This window comes from Ipomoea nil, unplaced genomic scaffold, assembly GCF_001879475.1.
Source record: "Ipomoea nil cultivar Tokyo-kokei standard unplaced genomic scaffold, Asagao_1.1 scaffold3314, whole genome shotgun sequence".
Classification (NCBI taxonomy): domain Eukaryota; kingdom Viridiplantae; phylum Streptophyta; class Magnoliopsida; order Solanales; family Convolvulaceae; genus Ipomoea; species Ipomoea nil.
In genome coordinates, this window is record NW_017619742.1 from 4983626 (window position 1) to 5002996 (window position 19371).

The 19371-nt window shown below is 34.3% G+C and overlaps 1 protein-coding gene and 1 pseudogene across 1 annotated transcript; one reads left to right on the forward strand and one right to left on the reverse strand.

Moving 5' to 3' along the window:
- Positions 1-10689: 10689 nt before the first annotated feature.
- LOC109169449 lies at positions 10690-11801 on the reverse strand (annotated as a pseudogene).
- A 1415-nt stretch (positions 11802-13216) lies between these two features.
- LOC109169351 (probable glycosyltransferase At5g25310) lies at positions 13217-19019 on the forward strand. Its single transcript, XM_019318233.1, has 4 exons — positions 13217-13588; positions 13985-14103; positions 17822-18173; positions 18312-19019. The coding sequence occupies exons 1-4, from the start codon at positions 13217-13219 to the stop codon at positions 18984-18986; spliced, it is 1518 nt and encodes a 505-aa protein (XP_019173778.1). The 3' UTR covers positions 18987-19019.
- Positions 19020-19371: the final 352 nt, after the last annotated feature.

The following is a 19371-nucleotide window of genomic DNA, read 5'->3' on the forward strand; positions in this document are numbered from 1 at the left end:
CTGATTTTAAAAATACTGAGACAAAAGGAGGAAAGCGATATTATATATCCTTTATAGATGATTTCACTCGGTTTTCAAAGATATATCTGCTTAGAACTAAAGATGAGGCAGAACAAAAATTTATAAGCTTTAAAACTGAAGTAGAAAATCAGTTAGAGAAAAAGATAAAAAGACTTAGGTCTGACAGAGGTGGAGAGTATGAGTCTACCTCCCTCAAAACCTTTTGTGAAAAACATGGAATCATCCATGAGGTGACAGCACCCTATACACCACAACAAAATGGTGTGGCTGAAAGCAAAAATGGAACCCTAAAGGAAATGATAAATGCCTTTCTAATAAGCGCAGGCACTTCTAACTCTTTATGGGGGGAAGCTGCATTAACAGCTAACCACGTCCTCAACAGGATACCTCACAAAGGTTATGAAAAAACTCCATATGAGCTATGGAAAGGTTACGCACCCAATCTAAAATACTTCAAAGTGTGGGGGTGCCTGGCCAAGGTAGGTCTTCCTTACTTCAAGAAACCTAATCTTGGCCCTAAAATCTCAGATGCAATATTTGTGGGGTATGCAGAAAATAGCGCTGCATATAGATTTATGTACCTAGACGGCCACTCTATGTGCGAGGCACGAGAGGCCGAGTTCTTCGAACACATATTCCCACTAAAACGTGGATCAAATACCTATGAAAAAGTCTCGTCCTCACTACCTTCAACTTCTGAAACAGAACTTGAGTCAGAAGAACCTAGAAGGAGTAAGAGAAAAAGGACCGAGACAAGTTTTGGGCCTGATTTCATTACGTACATTTATGAAGTAAATGACATTAATGAAATTTCTGATCAGTTTGTGTGTCAGTTAATTCTAGAGGAGGAACCAAAATCCTTTGAGGCAGCTATGCGCTCAGTCGATGCGGTCTTCTGGAAAGAAGCAATACAAAGTGAGCTAGATTCAATCAAATCTAATCACACTTGGGAGGTTGTAGACCTACCGAAGGGAGCCAAACCTATTGGCTGTAAGTGGATCTTCAAAAGGAAGATGAGACCCGATGGGTCGATTGAAAGGTACAAAGCAAGACTTGTGGCTAAGGGATATAAACAGAAGTTTGGTGAAGACTACTTCTGCACCTATTCCCCTGTAACGAAAATAGCCACAATACGCATATTGTTTGCTCTAGCGTCTTCTCACAAGTGGCTGGTCCATCAAATGGATGTAAAAACAGCTTTCCTAAATGGAGACCTGGAAGAAGAAATTTACATGTCTCAACCTCCTGGATGCGCCAACCCCGGGCAAGAAGGGAAGGTATGTAGACTAGTAAAATCCCTATATGGGTTAAAGCAAGCTCCCAAACAGTGGTACGAGAAGTTCCACAAAACACTGTTAGATCTGGGATACACGGTAAACCGATCAGATGCTTGTTTGTACTCAAAAGAGATTGAGTCTAGCATTGTCTTGATTTGCATTTATGTAGATGATATGCTAATCTTTAGATCAAATATAAATGCAATAAAAGAGACAAAGAGGTCTCTGTGTGACAAGTTTGATATGAAAGATATGGGCGAAGCCGATGTGATACTTGGAGTGAAAGTCATCAAAGAGAAAGATGGCTACAAGTTATCACAGGGTCACTACACAGAGAAACTGCTAAAGAAGTTTAACAGTTTTGAAGTGAACCCTGCGCAAACTCCATATGACCCAAGTGCAAAACTCTCGAAGAACACAGAGGCAAGTGTGTCTCAAGAGGAATATGCGAAAATAATCGGGAGTCTGATGTTCTTAATGAACTATACCAGACCTGATATTGCACTTGCGGTAAATCGACTAAGTCGATACACTCATAATCCCAGCGATACCCATTGGAATGCACTAAAGAGGGTGTTACGCTATCTAAAGGGAACGATGAACTGGGGATTGCACTTTTCTGGCTTCCCAGCGTCCCTAGAGGGGTATTGCGATGCGAATTGGGTGAATGATAGTGATGAGATGAGCTCCACCAGCGGGTATGTTTTTACCATGGGAGGAGCAGCAGTATCGTGGAAATCCACGAAACAGGCGTGCATAGCCAGATCAACGATGGAAGCTAAATTTATAGTTCTTGATCTAGCAGGGCAAGAGGCTGAGTGGCTTAGAAACCTACTGGCAGACGTGCCATTGTGGGGGTCTTCTACGCTGTCAGTGCCCATACATTGTGACTCGCAAGCTGCGATATGCGTAGCCAAAAATAGTGCCTATAATGGTAAGAGGAGACACATAAGAGTTAGACATGAGTCTGTGAGACAACTAATTCTAAGTGGCGTACTTTCACTAGAATATGTGAAGTCCGAAAAGAACATTGCAGATCCTCTCACGAAGGGGCTAAACAAAATAGCCATCCTCGAAACATCGAGGGAGATGGGCTTAATAGCAATACAGTGAGCAAACTTCAAGGTTATATAAACCTGGAAGCTAAACACACCTATTCAGAGATAGGTCTCAGGTCAAAGAGTTGACCTTACGAGAAAGACCAAGTTATATATACTTACAGGGTGATTGCTGGTGTGTGAACTGAGTTCAAAACTAACTCTTCTTTCGATAGTTCAAGATCTAATTCACTATCAAAGGAGAAAGTTACTCAAGTCACTACGTGTCAGTTCAAGGTACAACCACTGACATTAAGATCAGCACTCATGCCAGAAATTCCGTCTTCTTCTTGCCACCTTGAATGTGTGGGGGATTGTTGGAGATTACATTCAAGATGGTGGTTTAAAGTGTGTAGAAGGAAGACACTCTTGTCCCACATTGGAAGGATAAGGGACTAATTCCCACCTTTTTAATACCAACCCATTCGGAAGGCATAAACTATTGTAGAGAGAGAAGGAAAGGGAACCCCACACGCGCGCCGCCGCCCGCCCGGCTCGGTGGGGTGGGGTGGGGTGGGGTCAGCGTTTTACTCGGGCTTTATTTTAATTCCGAGTTTTTTCCTTTTTAGAGGTAGATTTCATGTAGAAATCTACCATCCACACATTAAGTTGTGGTGGAACAAGTCTTCCTATTCTTGTGGGCATTTTCACCACAACTCTTCCTAAAATCGTGGAGCATGAATGGCTGAGAGGGGAGGGGCGGGTATTTTCAATACTATAAATACCCTGCTTCTCCTCAGTTCTATTCACTCATCAAATTCTCTTCTTCTCTTCTGCAATCCTGAGCTTCGGTGTTAACTGGTCGAAAGCAACCGGTAAGACTACAACCGTCTCCGGGAAATTTTTGCTTTTAAGGTAGTGTCTTGCACACGTCACCGATCCCTTCAGGATTCATCCATTCTCAGCCTATAAAAAACAGTAGCCCCAGGTCTACGACATATTCTATCCGAATTTTCCCCAACACTAATTAACCTCAAAAGGTTTCAATTCTTGACTATAGATATATGTCCAGAACATATGGCATATTTCATGTGTGAAAAACAAAGAAATACTAGATGATATATTCTTTAAAATGTGATTCTTTATCATTAGAAGTTTTTAAACAAATACTATTAAGATGTGTTTTGTTATTGTAGAACAGAATAAGTGATCACATTCTTCGGTTAAATATTAGAACATTCAATACTTCTATAAAAAAATAAATATAATATAGTATAATATAAAAAACAGAGTCGGACTATGCAAGACCAAATCTTTTTTTTTTTCATATTTTAAAGAGTCGGTATGGGGAAGACCAACTCTACTTTTTAAAGAGTCGGTCTTCCCAGGTTCGGTTTTCCCTTGTTGGTGACCAAATTCCCATGCGGCTTATTTCTGTATCCAACATATAAAAGTGGAATACTCGGCAAAATTACCTGGGAATGGTGGAGGCATGATGGAGCCTATGGCGGTGGATCGCTGTAGCACATCTCCGGTGGCCGAGGAGAATGAACAGGCTGTGAATGAGCCGGTTGATGAAGAAGGTTCTGGACCATGAGCTGGTGAAATTCCTTTATTACCCTCAACTTTAACAGACCTTAGACCACAAACTTAAGGGAGGACCATATTGGTTACCTTAGACCACAAACTTAAGAGAGGACCATATTGGTTACCTTAGACCACAAACTTAACGGAGGACCATATTGGTTAACATTTACAAAGTCGAGGAATTTATTAGATAAAAAAATAGTCGAAGACTAAATTGGTAATTTCGCAATAATTAAGGGATCAGCTTGGTAATTAACTTTATATATTATATTAATAAACTTATAAAATTAATAATAAATTTTTATTTTTGAAAACAATTAAATAAAAATAAAGGTGATTAAAATTATTATAGTATATTATAAATAAAAACATATTTATTCATTACAAGAAAACATTGAAATACCTTCATGTGAATTTGTATTCAAAGAAAAAAAAAACACATGTGTATTCAGCTTGGTAAACACATGGAAGAATTATCTAAAAACTAATTGTTATTTGACATTTTGATAAGCAATGGTTCTACAAATCATCGTGTATTACAACTTTAAACATAATCATATGTTTCTCATTTTCTCTAATTAACAAATAATACCAAATTCTTTAGGATGTTGATTTTATCTGTTAACGCGCTTTGTTATAATTGGATAAAAAATCTCAATCAATTATTTAAAAACTAATTGTTATTTGACATGTTGATTAGCGCAGCAATGATTCTGCAAATCATCATGTATTACAACTTTAAACATAATCATATGTTTCTCATTTTCTCTAATTAACAAATAATACCAAATTATTTAGGATGTTGATTTTATCAGTTAAGACGCTTTGTTATAATTGGATAAAAAATCTCAATCAATTATTTAAAAAATAATTGTTATTTGACATGTTGATAAGCAATGGTTCTCCAAATCATCGCGTATTACAACTTTAAACATAATCATATGTTTCTCATTTTCTCTAATTAACAAATAATACCAAATTCTTTAGGATGTTGATTTTATCTGTTAACTCGCTTTGTTATAATTGGATAAAAAATCTCAATCAATTATTTAAAAACTAATTGTTATCTGACATGTTGATAAGCAATGGTTCTGCAAATCATCGTGTATTACAACTTTAAGCATAATCATATGTTTCTCATTTTCTCTAATTAACAAATAATATCAACTTTTTTAAGATGTTGATTTTATCCGTTAACGCGCTTTGTTATAATTGGATAAAAAATCTCAATCAATTATTTTAAAACTAATTGTTATTTGACATGTTGATAAGCAATGGTTCTGCAAATCATCGTGTATTACAACTTTAAACATAATCATATGTTTCTCATTTTCTCTAATTAACAAATAATACCAAATTATTTAGGATGTTGATTTTACCTGTTAACGCGCTTTGTTATAATTGGATAAAAAATCTCAATCAATTATTTAAAAACTAATTGTTATTTGACATGAAGCGCAGCAATGGTTCTGCAAATCATCGTGTATTACAACTTTAAACATAATCATATGTTTCTCATTTTCTCGAATTAACAAATAATACCAAATTCTTTAGGATGTTGATTTTATCTGTTAACTCGCTTTGTTATAATTGGATAAAAAATCTCAATCAATTATTTTAAAACTAATTGTTATTTGACATGTTGATAAGCAATGGTTCTGCAAATCATCGTGTATTACAACTTTAAACATAATCATATGTTTCTCATTTTCTCTAATTAACAAATAATACCAAATTCTTTAGGATGTTGATTTTATCTGTTAACTCGCTTTGTAATAATTAGATAAAAAATCTCAATCAATTATTTAAAAACTAATTGTTATTTGACATGTTGATAAGCAATGGTTCTGCAAATCATCGTGTATTACAACTTTAAACATAATCATATATTTCTCATTTTCTCTAATTAACAAATAATACTAAATTCTTTAGGATGTTGATTTTATCTGTTAACGCGCTTTGTTATAATTGGTTAAAAAATCTCAATCAACTATTTAAAAACTAATTATTATTTGACATGTTGATAAGCAATACTTCTGCAAATCATTTAGTATTGCAACATTAAACATAAGTGTATGCTTCTCATTTTCTCTAACTCCCTTGCATGCGAGTTGCAACTAGCAGCCTTCCCCTCCTGCATTTGGCAATATTAATACAAATGGAATTTCACTAATAACTATATTTCATTCTTGCTTGTCAAGTTGTCTTAATTTCGAGTTAATAAAGACTTTGTTTTGCTTTAGTTGGTCAAAGTATCTATGAAGTTTCTGTATTATAGTATTTTATTTACTTTAGTCATTTTACTTTAATTTTGTTCAATTTAGTATCTATACTTTAAAAATTGAAACAATTAAGGACAATAGCGGATGTAAGTAAATATTGATGTACTTATTTTGGACATATAAATGTAATATATTGGTGGTAAAAATAATTAATTTTAAATATTTATAACATAATATATGCGTTGGCATGTAAATATGATGACGTGGCAGAGATAATGTCAATGTCACATCAACTATTGTCCTTAATTTTTTCACTTTTTAAAATACAGTGACAAAATTGAACAAAATTAAAATAGAAAGAGTAAATTAAACAAAATATTACAGTACAAGTACCTCATATGTACTTTGACCGCTTTAGTTTTGGGTGAATTACAACCCCACCTCCACGTCAAAAGATAATTGCTATCTTCAATAAATTAAATTTCTTATGATCTATTACTATGAACATGTTTGGTTAAATAGTTAGCTTATCAGTCAATTTTGGCTTATTTGACCACTATTAACTATTTGACTTGATTAAAAAATCAATATAAGTGTTTGCTTAATAAGCTTTTTGTAACTAAAAAAAATACTAAAATTCAAGAAATTGCGGAGTAACTTTTTGAATTAACATTTTGAAAAAATAAATTATACCAAACAACTATTAGCTAACAGCTAATTTACCAAACACTTTTTCTACAATAAGCTAATATTATCAACTAGTCATACCCTCTAACCCAATCAGTTAATAGCCATTTACCAAATAGGCCTATATATATATATATATATATATATATATATATATATATATATATATATATATATATATATATATATATATATATATATATATATATATATATATATATATATAAGAATGCTCATATGTGGTCATGTCATTAGGTGTGGTCGTGTGGTCGTATCTGTGTCGTTGAATCAGTTTAATCTAACGGCAGTCGTAATTTTGAGGATTTTCACGCATTTTGGTAAGTGGGGGTGTTATGGTAATTACAGTGGCCATTTATAGCGGGCGGGTTTCAGAATACACCAATAGTATAATAAAACACACCACAGTGAAACACACCAATGATGTATTCCCGTGTTATGGCAATTACAGTGGCTATTTATAGCGGCCGGGTTCCAGAATACACCAACAGTGTTGACAACATGCACCAATAGTGTAATAAAACACACAACAATGTGATTTTTTATATTCCGGTGTTTTATGACAAGTTTACCCTTGCAGTTCGCTGGGTATGAGAATGTGCGCGAAAATACTGAAAAAATCTTGATTAATATGATTCATTGGATCTATATAATCTAATGGCCTATAATTGACCATATGACCGCACCTAACAACATGGCCACATGTGATCACCCCTCTCTCTCTCTCTCTCTCTCTCTCTCTCTCTCTATATATATATATATATATATATATATATATATATATATATATATATATATATTGACTCTCTTGAAACTTCTCTCGATACACTTAAATAATTCAATGAAGATTTAGATATTGAAAATTCTATATGAATTTAATTGTCAAAGTAAAATGGTGGTTGACAAATGTTAACTTTGACGATTTAGTTATTGTCAACATCCGGGCTGTTCCAATAAAAATTGGGTCTTGTACAATATTTTAATTTAGGGCTCTTTTTTAAAAAAAAAAAAAAGTAATTTATATATATAAATAATAGTTGTTTAAAAAGTTGTATCAAAATATAAATATTGTATAAGAAACACATCTAAAATTTCATTTAAAAAGTGACATGCGCCGTGCACATTTTAGACGCAAAATCAACTACCAAACTATTGATATCAACTTCTTCCAAAAACTCATAAAGCTATTCCATTAAGTATCTCTTGCAATACATTTGATTGTAACTAAGATTGACTTTTGGATAAAAAACTTGGTACGCAATGCACCCGAAAATTTAAGATTTTAGAATTAAAATAAATTCCGGTGTTGAATTCATTTAAAATGTAACTGAAAATAATTTATTCAAACACCAATTTTATTTCAAAAAATTTATATAGAGTGAAAAATGGCTATTTTGAATTTTCTTAAAATCGAATTTATAAAATTAAATTTTGGGTTGTCACAATGTGATTTGTGCTTAGTAGCACCTTTACACGAATCAGAGTAACATTTAGTGAATTAGGTCTACTTGAAGAAGAGAAAATCAAGAGAAGGCCGAGAGAACAACTAAGACCGAAAGATGGAAGGGTCCAACTCTCGTGTAAACAACAAATGATCAGGAAATCATTTTACTTGAAGAGAAAAACGAAAGATAAGGACAATCTTTCGTGAACTGTTTTCGAGACTAAAAGTCTAAGTCAGACTTGAATAGACAAGTTCTACATGTGAACAAGAAGAATGTTTGTCTATCTCTCATAGCTGGACAATCATCCTAGACAAAAAGGAGTCCTAGGAATGAAATTTTCAAATACCAAGGAGCATTAAATGATTGGTACCCTTGTCAATGAAAAAAAACAAACAATGTTTTCTACCAACAGCTTCACAGTACATTCGCATTAAATGCTTCATGCCGAGTGGTTTTTACACACTAGTTAATAGATTTGAATTTTCATCTCCCTCCAACGGATGAATTTTTCTTCATCTATAAATGCCTCTCTTCACCACTGAAGAAGGAATTGGTTTTTCACTCATTCATTATCTACAAAAGCTTTGTTAACAAGTATCACCCAAAAACTTACAAAACCAGTGTGTTGTTGTGAAGTAATTTAAAAAGAGATCATCTAGAATTCAAGTCTTCACAACACAAGGAAATCTTGCAACTTATATTTGAAGATTCAAGCTTATCAAGTCAAGATTTCACAAGTTGGAGAACATCACCGATTCCTTCCAACCCTCAACTCTGAAGAAGACGTTGATCAGGGGCGGAGCCAGAATTGAGTAGTGCGGGAGGCCAACTACTATGGTTGAAGTACTAAATCAAATATATTGAAATCGAGTTAACATATTTCAAAATAATCATTACGTTATAAATTTAATAAAGTTTAATTTAGAATAAATCATTTATAATTGAATTTATATTAAATTATTTTGTAATATGCTTTTCAATGCACATTGCTTTGTACGGTTGAAAAGAATGAAAACATTCATGTTTTAAAAGACTATTGATTATTTCTTGAAAACTATTCTCTTCACAGCATAGCATAATAGCAATTGTTTTCTCAAATACATATACTACACAATTTTTACATTATTATGCATGTTAAATTAAATACAAAATTTATCACATAACCACAAATCTGCACAATTAATCAAACAAATGCACCTTGACATCCATTATTTAGAATCAAACAAAACAACTATTTAAAATAAACAATAGAATATGAAACAAAAATTAACCAAACAAGTATTTAGAAATAAAATATAAAAAAAAAAAAACAAAAATTAACTTGAAAAATATGCATAGATTTTGATGACAAATTATCTTGTTATAGCGTATATGTCCCATATATGTATGGTTCTAGTAAGAGAAATTAGTAGGTAAGTTAAATGATTTTTAATTTGAATGTGAGTCAACAATATAGAGAAAACATAATTTGAAATGGGAGAGAACAAGAAAAGTTGAAAAGATGAAGAAATTTATAACTTAACCTGAGATTAATTTAAGTGGGAGGGGCCAAATATTTTGAAGCAACAACAAAATTTTAATATTCTATATAATATTTTTTAAAAAAATTTAATATTATGTATAATATTAAAAAAATTGGGGGTGGGGTGAGGGGGGCCAAGGCCCCCCACAACACACACTTGCATCCGCACCTGACGTTGATAGAGGCGGAGTAAACTCTAGGAATGACTTCCATAGGAATGAGTATGAAATTGATTGTTGTTTGGTTGATAGGTTTGTAGAACACTACTATGGGTTTCGAATACCCCATCAATTGAAAAACTCATACCCAAATTAAATAAAATAAGGTTTCATTCTCTTATTCATTCTCAAGCACTACTATTACTAATCAATCCCATTCCACCCTACTACCAAACATGTTAAATACTTTTCACCAAAATCCATTACTATTACCAAATATTTAATACCCATTTTGATTCCGATTCTTATGTGCGAATCAAACACACCCTTATATGTTGAGAATTGTGTATGAATTTAATAGTCAAAGCAAAATATATGGGTACTTGAAATATGTATAAATCGTGAATGCAAAAATCACAATTCCTACTTCAATTCATTTTCAATTTAAATTAAAGTTAAGGCAACTAAAAGTAGCATAACTACCCATAACCCCAATGATGATTTGTGGTGATTATTAGGAAAGAAAAGTGATTTGATAAAAAAATTGATGAGATTTAGGATTCATTGTAGATTTTTTTTTTCTTAAGTAAATAGGTCAACAATAAATATTAAACCCTCTAAAAATTGAAATCCTATGCTATTGCCCATCTTACACGCCCCAAAATTCAGCCATCGAATCTGTATACCTTAATCAAAGTGACACAAACTCTAGGAATCAAACTCTCGAGTCTTGAGACATCATAGTATTGGTGGGGGGGGGGGGAGTTTCCCAAACATCAAACACATTCTCTTCACTGTGAAGAGCAAACAGTCGATCCCCCCAATCGAGAAATCGCAGATGGAGCCACCATAGCTGCGACGAAGCCTCGATGTCCGAACCCAATCATGTCCACAAAACACTGAAACACTGTCATTCATGGAAGAAAACAGCTGGCCTTGATGCAATGCCAGTTTAGGGTAGCATGGTTCATCATCAGGCATCTTCCCTTTATTCATCAGCCTGCTTCTTAAACTCCACCTCATACTCCCTGCACTGCTCCTCAGGTCCATGAACCCTAAATCCTCATACTCATTCACCACGCACTGGAGGATGTTCTTCCATCATCCAATCATACACATGAACCATACTCCCATGAACCACGCAGCAGCCGCCGTCTGGGCCGGCTCTGATGGCGGTGTCGTCCCCGGGGGCACGCCCGGCCATCGACCGTGCCAGGCGGAGACGGTTGCCGTCAAATCGGCCCCACTTAGCTTCCCTGGCGTGATCCAACACCCCATAAAACAGGGCCTCTCTGTAAACCAGCTTCTCCGGGACATTTGCCGGAATGTAAAGCTCCCCTGTTCTGAGAAGGTCGAGGATGACGGCGAAGCAATCTGGGTTCCGGTCAATGAAGTGTTTGGTTATAGTGGCGTCCGGTTGCAGGCTCCAATTATCGTCAAACATAGCTCCGAACAGCGAATTCCGGCCGCCGTTCGCCAGCGTCGTGGCGGTGGTTTCAAATACTCTCCCGCCTACATTCAACCTCACCCTATCTCTCTCAATTCCCATACTTAGCAATCGGATTGAATTTCAGTGGTAAGAAGACGACAGACGAAATCAACCCAAACCTCAAAACTTTATCTAAAACCCCCGAAAATTTTCCGGCCAGGTAACAAGATCAATCCCAGAAAATATCTTGAACTAAAAAACAAAAAAATCTTGAATTCAACAGCCTCTATAGAAGGAAATATTGATTACATGAAGCAGGAAATAATCACAGAGACAAAAGCAGAGTTTTTCTTGAAGACGCATCATCAAGAACAGGGAAAAAGTAGTCGGAGAAGAAGAGGAGGTCTGGCCGTCTGGGTATTGGATAGTAATTTACCTTTTTAGTCTTCCATTATAAAAGATGAAATTGGTAACGGAATTCTAAATATGGAATTGTCTTGATTGTCAAGTTAACACAAATTTTTAATTTAAATGACTAAATTTAGAAACAATCATTATAATTGAGGAATAAATCAATAATTAATTGTTCAGTTAATCTTCTGTGAACACTGGTCAAATGGGAGATATCAAGAACATGTAATATTTTTTCACCCAAAAACTAAATACTTTCAACAAATTTCACACGGACAATTATGGACCCGACATGTTAACATATAGCACAAAACGGAACACAAAAGTAACAAGTTAGTGTTTATCCTTAACATGTCCGGAGTCGTTAACAAGTTGAACTGTTAAGGATCCGCTTTATTTTGTGTCTTATCAGATCAACATCTTAAACTTATTAGGAACCCGTTAATATTATTGTTCTAACCTGTTTACACTAACCCGTTTATGACCTACTAAAACCCCATTGCTATATAATATAAAAGGAAAGTATTTTTTATTATTTAAAACATCTAATGAATGTATGTATAATATTAAAACAAATAGATAATATAAGACAATATATTAAAACATTTCATCTTTAATCTATTTCATAACATATTTTAAAATACACATAAATTAAATACAAACTACTAGAAAACATTTGTTTTTTTTTTAAAGGAAAATATTTGTTATTTGTATAACTTTGCGTAATTTATGTCTTCAATTTATTTAGAGGTACGTAATATGTTAATTCGATGTTATGAATCAAATATTTTTTAGTTTGTTCGATGTATTTGAATGGTATATTTTATTTCTTTATGTGTGTGTGGGGTGGGGGGGGGGGGGGGTTATCGCGGGGGATACGTTTTGAAAGGAAGAGGGAAAGCAAAAATGTATTTTTTTCAGGTAAAAACCCTCAACTTGAAAATTAATTCTAGAATTAAAATTAGAATTAATTCGCAATTAATGATGAAGAGTTAATTAAGAACAGTACTCCGAAAAGTAGTTTGAGCAATACTCACGAAAAGTAAAAATGAGAGAGCCACTTCGTATCACTAGACCAGAAGGTCATTGGCAATAAAATTTTAATATTTTTATATGAAAAATAAATACTTTTCAAATCTTTTTATTAACCTTTTAAATTAGATAATATTAATATCACAATTTCAAATGTAATCCCATAAGACCATAACTGCATAATTTATACCTCTTTGTTCCCTCAGTCTCAGTCCCTTACGTAATGACAAGGCTACAATTGGAATTTCACACGCACGCACATTTTAAGCCAGCTTTCCGCCATTTATTTATATTTCTAAAAGCTAGACAAGTTTGAGCGAAAGAGTCTCCCCGCCCGAATAACCGTTTCTTTGAGGAAGAGAGAGAGAGAATGAAGAAGAAGAAGAAGAGTGGAAGTGAAGCTATAAGCGGAGGTAGCGAGGGACGAGTAATCTCTGCTTCTCTATCGGTAATCTGTTGTGCGCTCGTTGCATCGGCGATCACCGTCGTTGTCTGTATCAGATTCTCTGCTTTCAGAGAGAGCTTCGACTCGTTGATGGCGGCAGCTTCGAACTCGAAGCCGCTGGAGTACAACAGCAACGACAACTACTTCACCGTCCCGATCCTGGAATTGCAGACGAAGGTGAACGCCGCAGGAGGCTCAGCTTATCATCCAGCTCGAGTCGTTTCCTCGGACGCTCCATTGATCAGTAGAAACGTTTCGAGACCTATTGAATCTCTCCCAGAGAAACGAACCGTCAACGTGAGTTCAGGATTATCATTACTCCTTGCAATTTATAACATGCATATTACGGAATACGGAGATCAGAGATGAAAGATTTTTTTTTTTTTCGCGTGCGAGCTGAAGCTCATCACTAGTTGCGAACGGAGGGGGATTTTAATTTGAGTATGTAGATTGATCGAATCTGGAATTGAGTGCTTGCATATAGGCACATTGATGGTTTGAACTGCATTTTTTTTTGACAAGGAGTATACATTTCAGTTTTTTTTTAGGTTTAGGAATTCTCTGGCATTCAATGCATTCTTTCATTACCTAGAATTGTCCAAGCTAAGTTTCTGAAGTTTAGTTTTTGCAAGTCGTAAATGTCAGTACTTTCTGCTTCTGTGTATTGATTGAATTCAATTCTGGAAAAGGCAGAAGGTGGAAGAAGGATTGGCTAGAGCACGAGATGCAATTCGGAAAGCTGCGACTTCTACGAACCTATCCACGTCGACCATCTCCGGCGGTATTTACCGCAATCCCCGAGCATTTCACCAGTAAGTTTCCTAAAATAATCTAATTTAAATTACTATATCAAATGCGTTATTATCCGCATAATAAACTGAATAGTGATTTTGATAATTTTGGTATGTTCGTTGCATTTAATAGCGCATTTTAGATATTCATAATGCAGCTAGCCTTTGTCAAAAATAACAAAACAAATTAACAATTGCCAAAGAAAGAGAAATCAAAACACTAGTATTTTAAAGAAAAAATCAATCAATTTTATTTTATTTGAATGATACTCCGTATCAATCTCTTCTTTGTACACTGTTCATTTGTAATTAATAATAAAATAGATAGACCAAATATTTTATTAAACATTTACGTGCTATAAATGTCTCATCAATTTTGTATATCTATTGGTAACTTGTAACTTAATTTAAATATATATTATTCAAATCATCATACAAGTTTATTTCATTAAAAAAATTACAGAGTATTTTTTTTTCAAAAGATAATTACAGATCAAAGTAGTTTATACTTTATATAATTATCATATCACCAAATATGCAGAAGAATTTATAAATAGTAATAACAAGGAAAAATAAAGGTTCAGGAATAATTGAGAAAGGGAGCAAGCTTTTACTCGAAACTGCTTTCCTTCTAAGTTACGCACCAAAATCACAACAGTTCACTTTCTATATGTGACGTATAGATTATAATGATTATTTTGTTCATGTTATTTTTGTATAAAAGAGGGGTGGGAATGGTGGCCTAAAGTAGACTTGTAACTAAAGCATGGACTATATAGTGCGCACACACTTGATGTTACCTCGAGAGCCACACTAGTACACTCAATTGCTCACTTGGTGTGTATGGAAGAAAGCCGCTATTATTCATTGTCCACTGATTCTATATGGTCGGCTACGTAATTAGATAATATACTAAAAATAAAAACAAAAATAGTAAAAATAAATCTATAATAATAATATATTAAAATTGAACATGTATATAAGTGGCCTACACTGTAATTAATATATAAATAAATACTACAAGATTAATTATGAACAAACTCTTTCCCGGTGAAAGGAGATTTTAGACATAATACTATTATGATTCAATTAAGGAGTAAAATGCTGGTCATATATTTATTTTTAACAAGAGAGAGGATTTTGAACTCCCGACCTCTTTTAAAAGATGAGAGTGTACAACTACTCATGCCAACTAAGCTGATTTAATATTAGCATTTTAAATTACTAACTAATGAGGATGTCCTAATTTTAGATTAAGTGCATCCTAGCTTGCTATATATTGTCATTTGCAAATTGACTTAATTCATGACGTGATTGATATGACAAAATGTTTAATTAACGTAGGATTAAGTTCATTCTTGCCAATACGGAGCTGTTTCTAGAACACATGGTTTCAAAATTCAAATGAGAGATTTGATTACGGAGGGTATGACAGTAATTTAATTGGGATTAAATTTAAAGGACGTTCCATGTGAATTTTAAAATTTTATCCAACAATTAAATTAAATCTAAAAAAAATACAAGAGTCCCCACTCCTCTCTTTCCCTTGGAGTCTAATGGCCTGATCATTGGCATTTAATGATAGTTAGGACCTAAAGAATTGAATTTATAAACATTGTGCATTTGTGCATACTCCTTAAAAAGTTACATCCCAATGCTTCAAGGCTAGTGCATTCCCTTTTACTCCATGTTGCATCATTAGCTCTCCAACATTTAATCAACAATGAGGTGGACAAACCTAGAAGTATTTGTGAACAATGTTTACATGAACTAAATTTTTTATATTAAATAAATAATTTTTTATGCAAAACATTATTAAGACATAATTAGTTTGGCCAATATAATTAATAAGTAATCAATTAATATAAAATATTGTGACACTTATTAAAATTTACATGATTCGGTATAATATTTAGTACACAAATTCACTCTACGTTTATATATATATATATATATATATATATATATATATATATATATATATATATATATATATATATATATATATATATATGGATGCACTCAGGTGCAAATAAGTGCCCAGGAAGGAATATGCGAACGAATCAGGGTGCGACACGTGTCCAGATCTAGTAACTTAAAAAAAACGCGGTGACATTTTCATAAATAATTGAACATCGAAGTGCAAGTAAAATCACTTACAAGTGCACCTACTTTCACCTATAAGTGTATGTAATTTTGCCTTGTTAGCATTCACTTCCCGCAAACATTCATGCACCTGGGTGTGCTTATAACTATAGGTGCAACTACTTATAACTATAGGTGCACCTACTTTCACTTATAAGTGCATGTAATTTTGTCTTGTTAACATTCATTGATCTGAGTTCAGCGGGTAGTAATACCCCTGAAAATTACCCGCAAACATTCATGCACCTAGGTGCAACTACTTATAACTATGTGTGCAACTACTTATAACTATGTGTGCAACTACTTAGAACTATAGGTGCAACTACTTATAACTATAGGTGCACTTAGTGTTGATGCTCAGTGTAAATTTTTATTTGCACCTATAATACATTTTACATGCACTTGTAATACATTTTACTTGCACTTCGATGTTCAATTATTTACGAAATGCCACCGCGCTTTTTAAAAAAAAAAATCAGTGTTTCTCATCCATTAGATCTGGACACGTGGATGGACAGAATCCATTCCTATTTCGCGCCTGGGTGAAGCATTCGCACCTGAGTGTGATTATATATATATATATATATATATATATATATATATATATATATATATATATATATATATATATATATATATATATATATATATATATATATATATATATATATAGTCCATCTATTGAACTGGATTTATGTTGTTTACTGCATGTATGGTATTAAAACTTTTATTTCCTTATATCACTACACACTTTCGAGAGGCAGGGCATTGTAATCCTAGTAGTCACCTAGTGCTGGACTTGCACCTTCACCGGTCTCTGCCCAACTCCCCCTCCCATCGCAGCACTTGCCAACCTAGCTTGATATATACCACTTGTTCGTTAGGATCAAATGCTTACAATTTACAACTATGTCAAAAGTTATAGCTCATAGCAAATGCTCAACTTTATTTCTTTATACTGCCATATTATTTAGAGGCATGATGTTGGACTTGACTGCTCAGACCTCTACCCAACAATTCTCTAGCCACCTAGTATTAGACTTCCTTCACCGACCTTCGCTCAACAATTAAAAAGCTACCGGGTAATTATTTTTACACAAGAATGAGAATTATAGTCATCTTCACTCTCTGGGCTATGATGAATCTCATCTTGAAGTTTTGTTTTTCCTTGAGTTAAGACCATGTGGGTCTTTTTCTTCCGTGCTTAGCAATTATTATTGCATCCGTGAATTACAGCTGCATGGATTATAGCCTATTTTTACCTAACATTTCTAGGTTGCAATCCTAGAGATCAGATATGTTGACTTGATGATATAGTGAAAAGTAAGGATAAATGCCTGTAGCTTTTAACATTTAATTAATCCATACTGGAAAATACTACATGTACTCCCATTCTTTACTCTCAACTTTTACTCCCACATTTAGATGTAGACACTTTTACAGGGGTCCATATGAAAAAAATAACATATCAAGTCCGCCACATCTAGTAAAATTTGAGAATACATATAGTACAACTCTATAACAATATTAGTGAAATATAATAAAATATTTTTCGTATTCTCAGTTTATCTCATTATTCCAACAACTTTTATAGGAGTTACCTAGAGATGGAGAGGAGATTCAAGGTATATGTATACGAAGAAGGGGATTTGCCAATAGTCCACAGTGGACCTTGCAAAAATATATACGCGAGTGAGGGAAGATTCATTAGCGAGATGGAGCACGGGCGCAATAAGTTCAGGACCAGAGACCCATATTTAGCTCACGTTTACTTCATGCCTTTCAGTGTCACTTGGATGGTGAAGTACCTTTACAAGCCTCTTACTTATGATGTCTCGCCTCTACAACAATTCGTGTCGGATTACGTAAAAATCATTTCCACGAAACACCCTTTCTGGAATCGAACTCAAGGTGCTGATCACTTCATGCTCTCTTGTCATGACTGGGTAAATACTGATCGAGCCTTACTTTTTCCTCTAGCTTTTTAATTAAATCATATATACCTACATACTCCCCCCATTTTCAATTCATTGTTTTTTTTTTTTTTTTTTTTTTTTTTTTTTTAACCTTGGATTTTATTTCAGGGTCCACATGCTTCAAAAGGCAATGCAAATGTGTACAACACATCGATCAGGGTGTTATGCAATGCCAATTCTTCAGAAGGATTCAACCCACAGAAAGATGTGAGCCTGCCTGAGATCCATCTTTACACGGGCAACATATCCCCCAAACTCCAGCTTCCCCTACCCGCCAACACTAGTTCAAGGCCCCACCTAGCCTTCTTCGCCGGTGGGGTCCACGGCCCGGTCCGCCCAATCCTCCTCCAGCACTGGAAGGACCGGGACCCAGATATCCACGTCTACGAGTACTTATCCAAACACGACCAGCTAGACTACTACACCTTCATGTTGCAGTCCAAGTTCTGCTTGTGCCCTAGCGGCCATGAAGTGGCCAGCCCTAGAGTCGTGGAGGCCATTTACGCCGAATGCATCCCGGTCATACTATCAGATAATTACGTCTTGCCATTTAGTGATGTGCTTAAATGGGATGCATTCTCAATACAGGTTGAGGTTTCGGAAATCCCACGGCTAAAGGAGGTTTTGTTGGGCGTCTCAGAAGCCCACTACTTGAAGCTTAAACAAGGTCTTAAAATTGTGAGGACACATTTTGTGTTTAACCAGCCTCCGCAGAAGTATGATGTGTTTCACATGATTTTACACTCTGTCTGGCTCAGGAGACTAAATCTTAGAATTGAATGATCAGATCAGATCAGTAGTGGGTTAAATACTTCATTCCATACCTATAATTAATCAAAAAATTAAATTAAGAAACCCAAAACTAGAATTTCAACCTCAATTAGATCAGATTGTTTAATTTAATTTTGCACTCCAATCCACACTTAATTTACGTACAGAATGTAGCACTGGATGGCGCCAGATTAATTTATTAATTTCAGTTTATTACTTGTGGTTTTGTAAAAAAGAGTTCCCTGTTTAGTGTTTTATGATAAGTATACAGAAAGTAGCTTTGCTTAAACAACATATAATCCTTTGTATTGATATTTATCAAAACTTTGATTTCAAGATATATATTCACTGCCATCAACCTTAGGAAATTCACAACAAAAAAAGGCACTAATTATGT

Excerpts from the sequence above, each read along its gene's own strand:
- LOC109169351 (XM_019318233.1), top strand. The coding sequence starts at position 13,217 with ATGAAGAAGAAGAAGAAGAGTGGAAGTGAAGCTATAAGCGGAGGTAGC. Across the intron at positions 14,104-17,821 it reads AATCCCCGAGCATTTCACCA|GAGTTACCTAGAGATGGAGA; the intron begins GTAAGTTTCCTA and ends CAACTTTTATAG. Across the intron at positions 18,174-18,311 it reads TGCTCTCTTGTCATGACTGG|GGTCCACATGCTTCAAAAGG; the intron begins GTAAATACTGAT and ends ATTTTATTTCAG.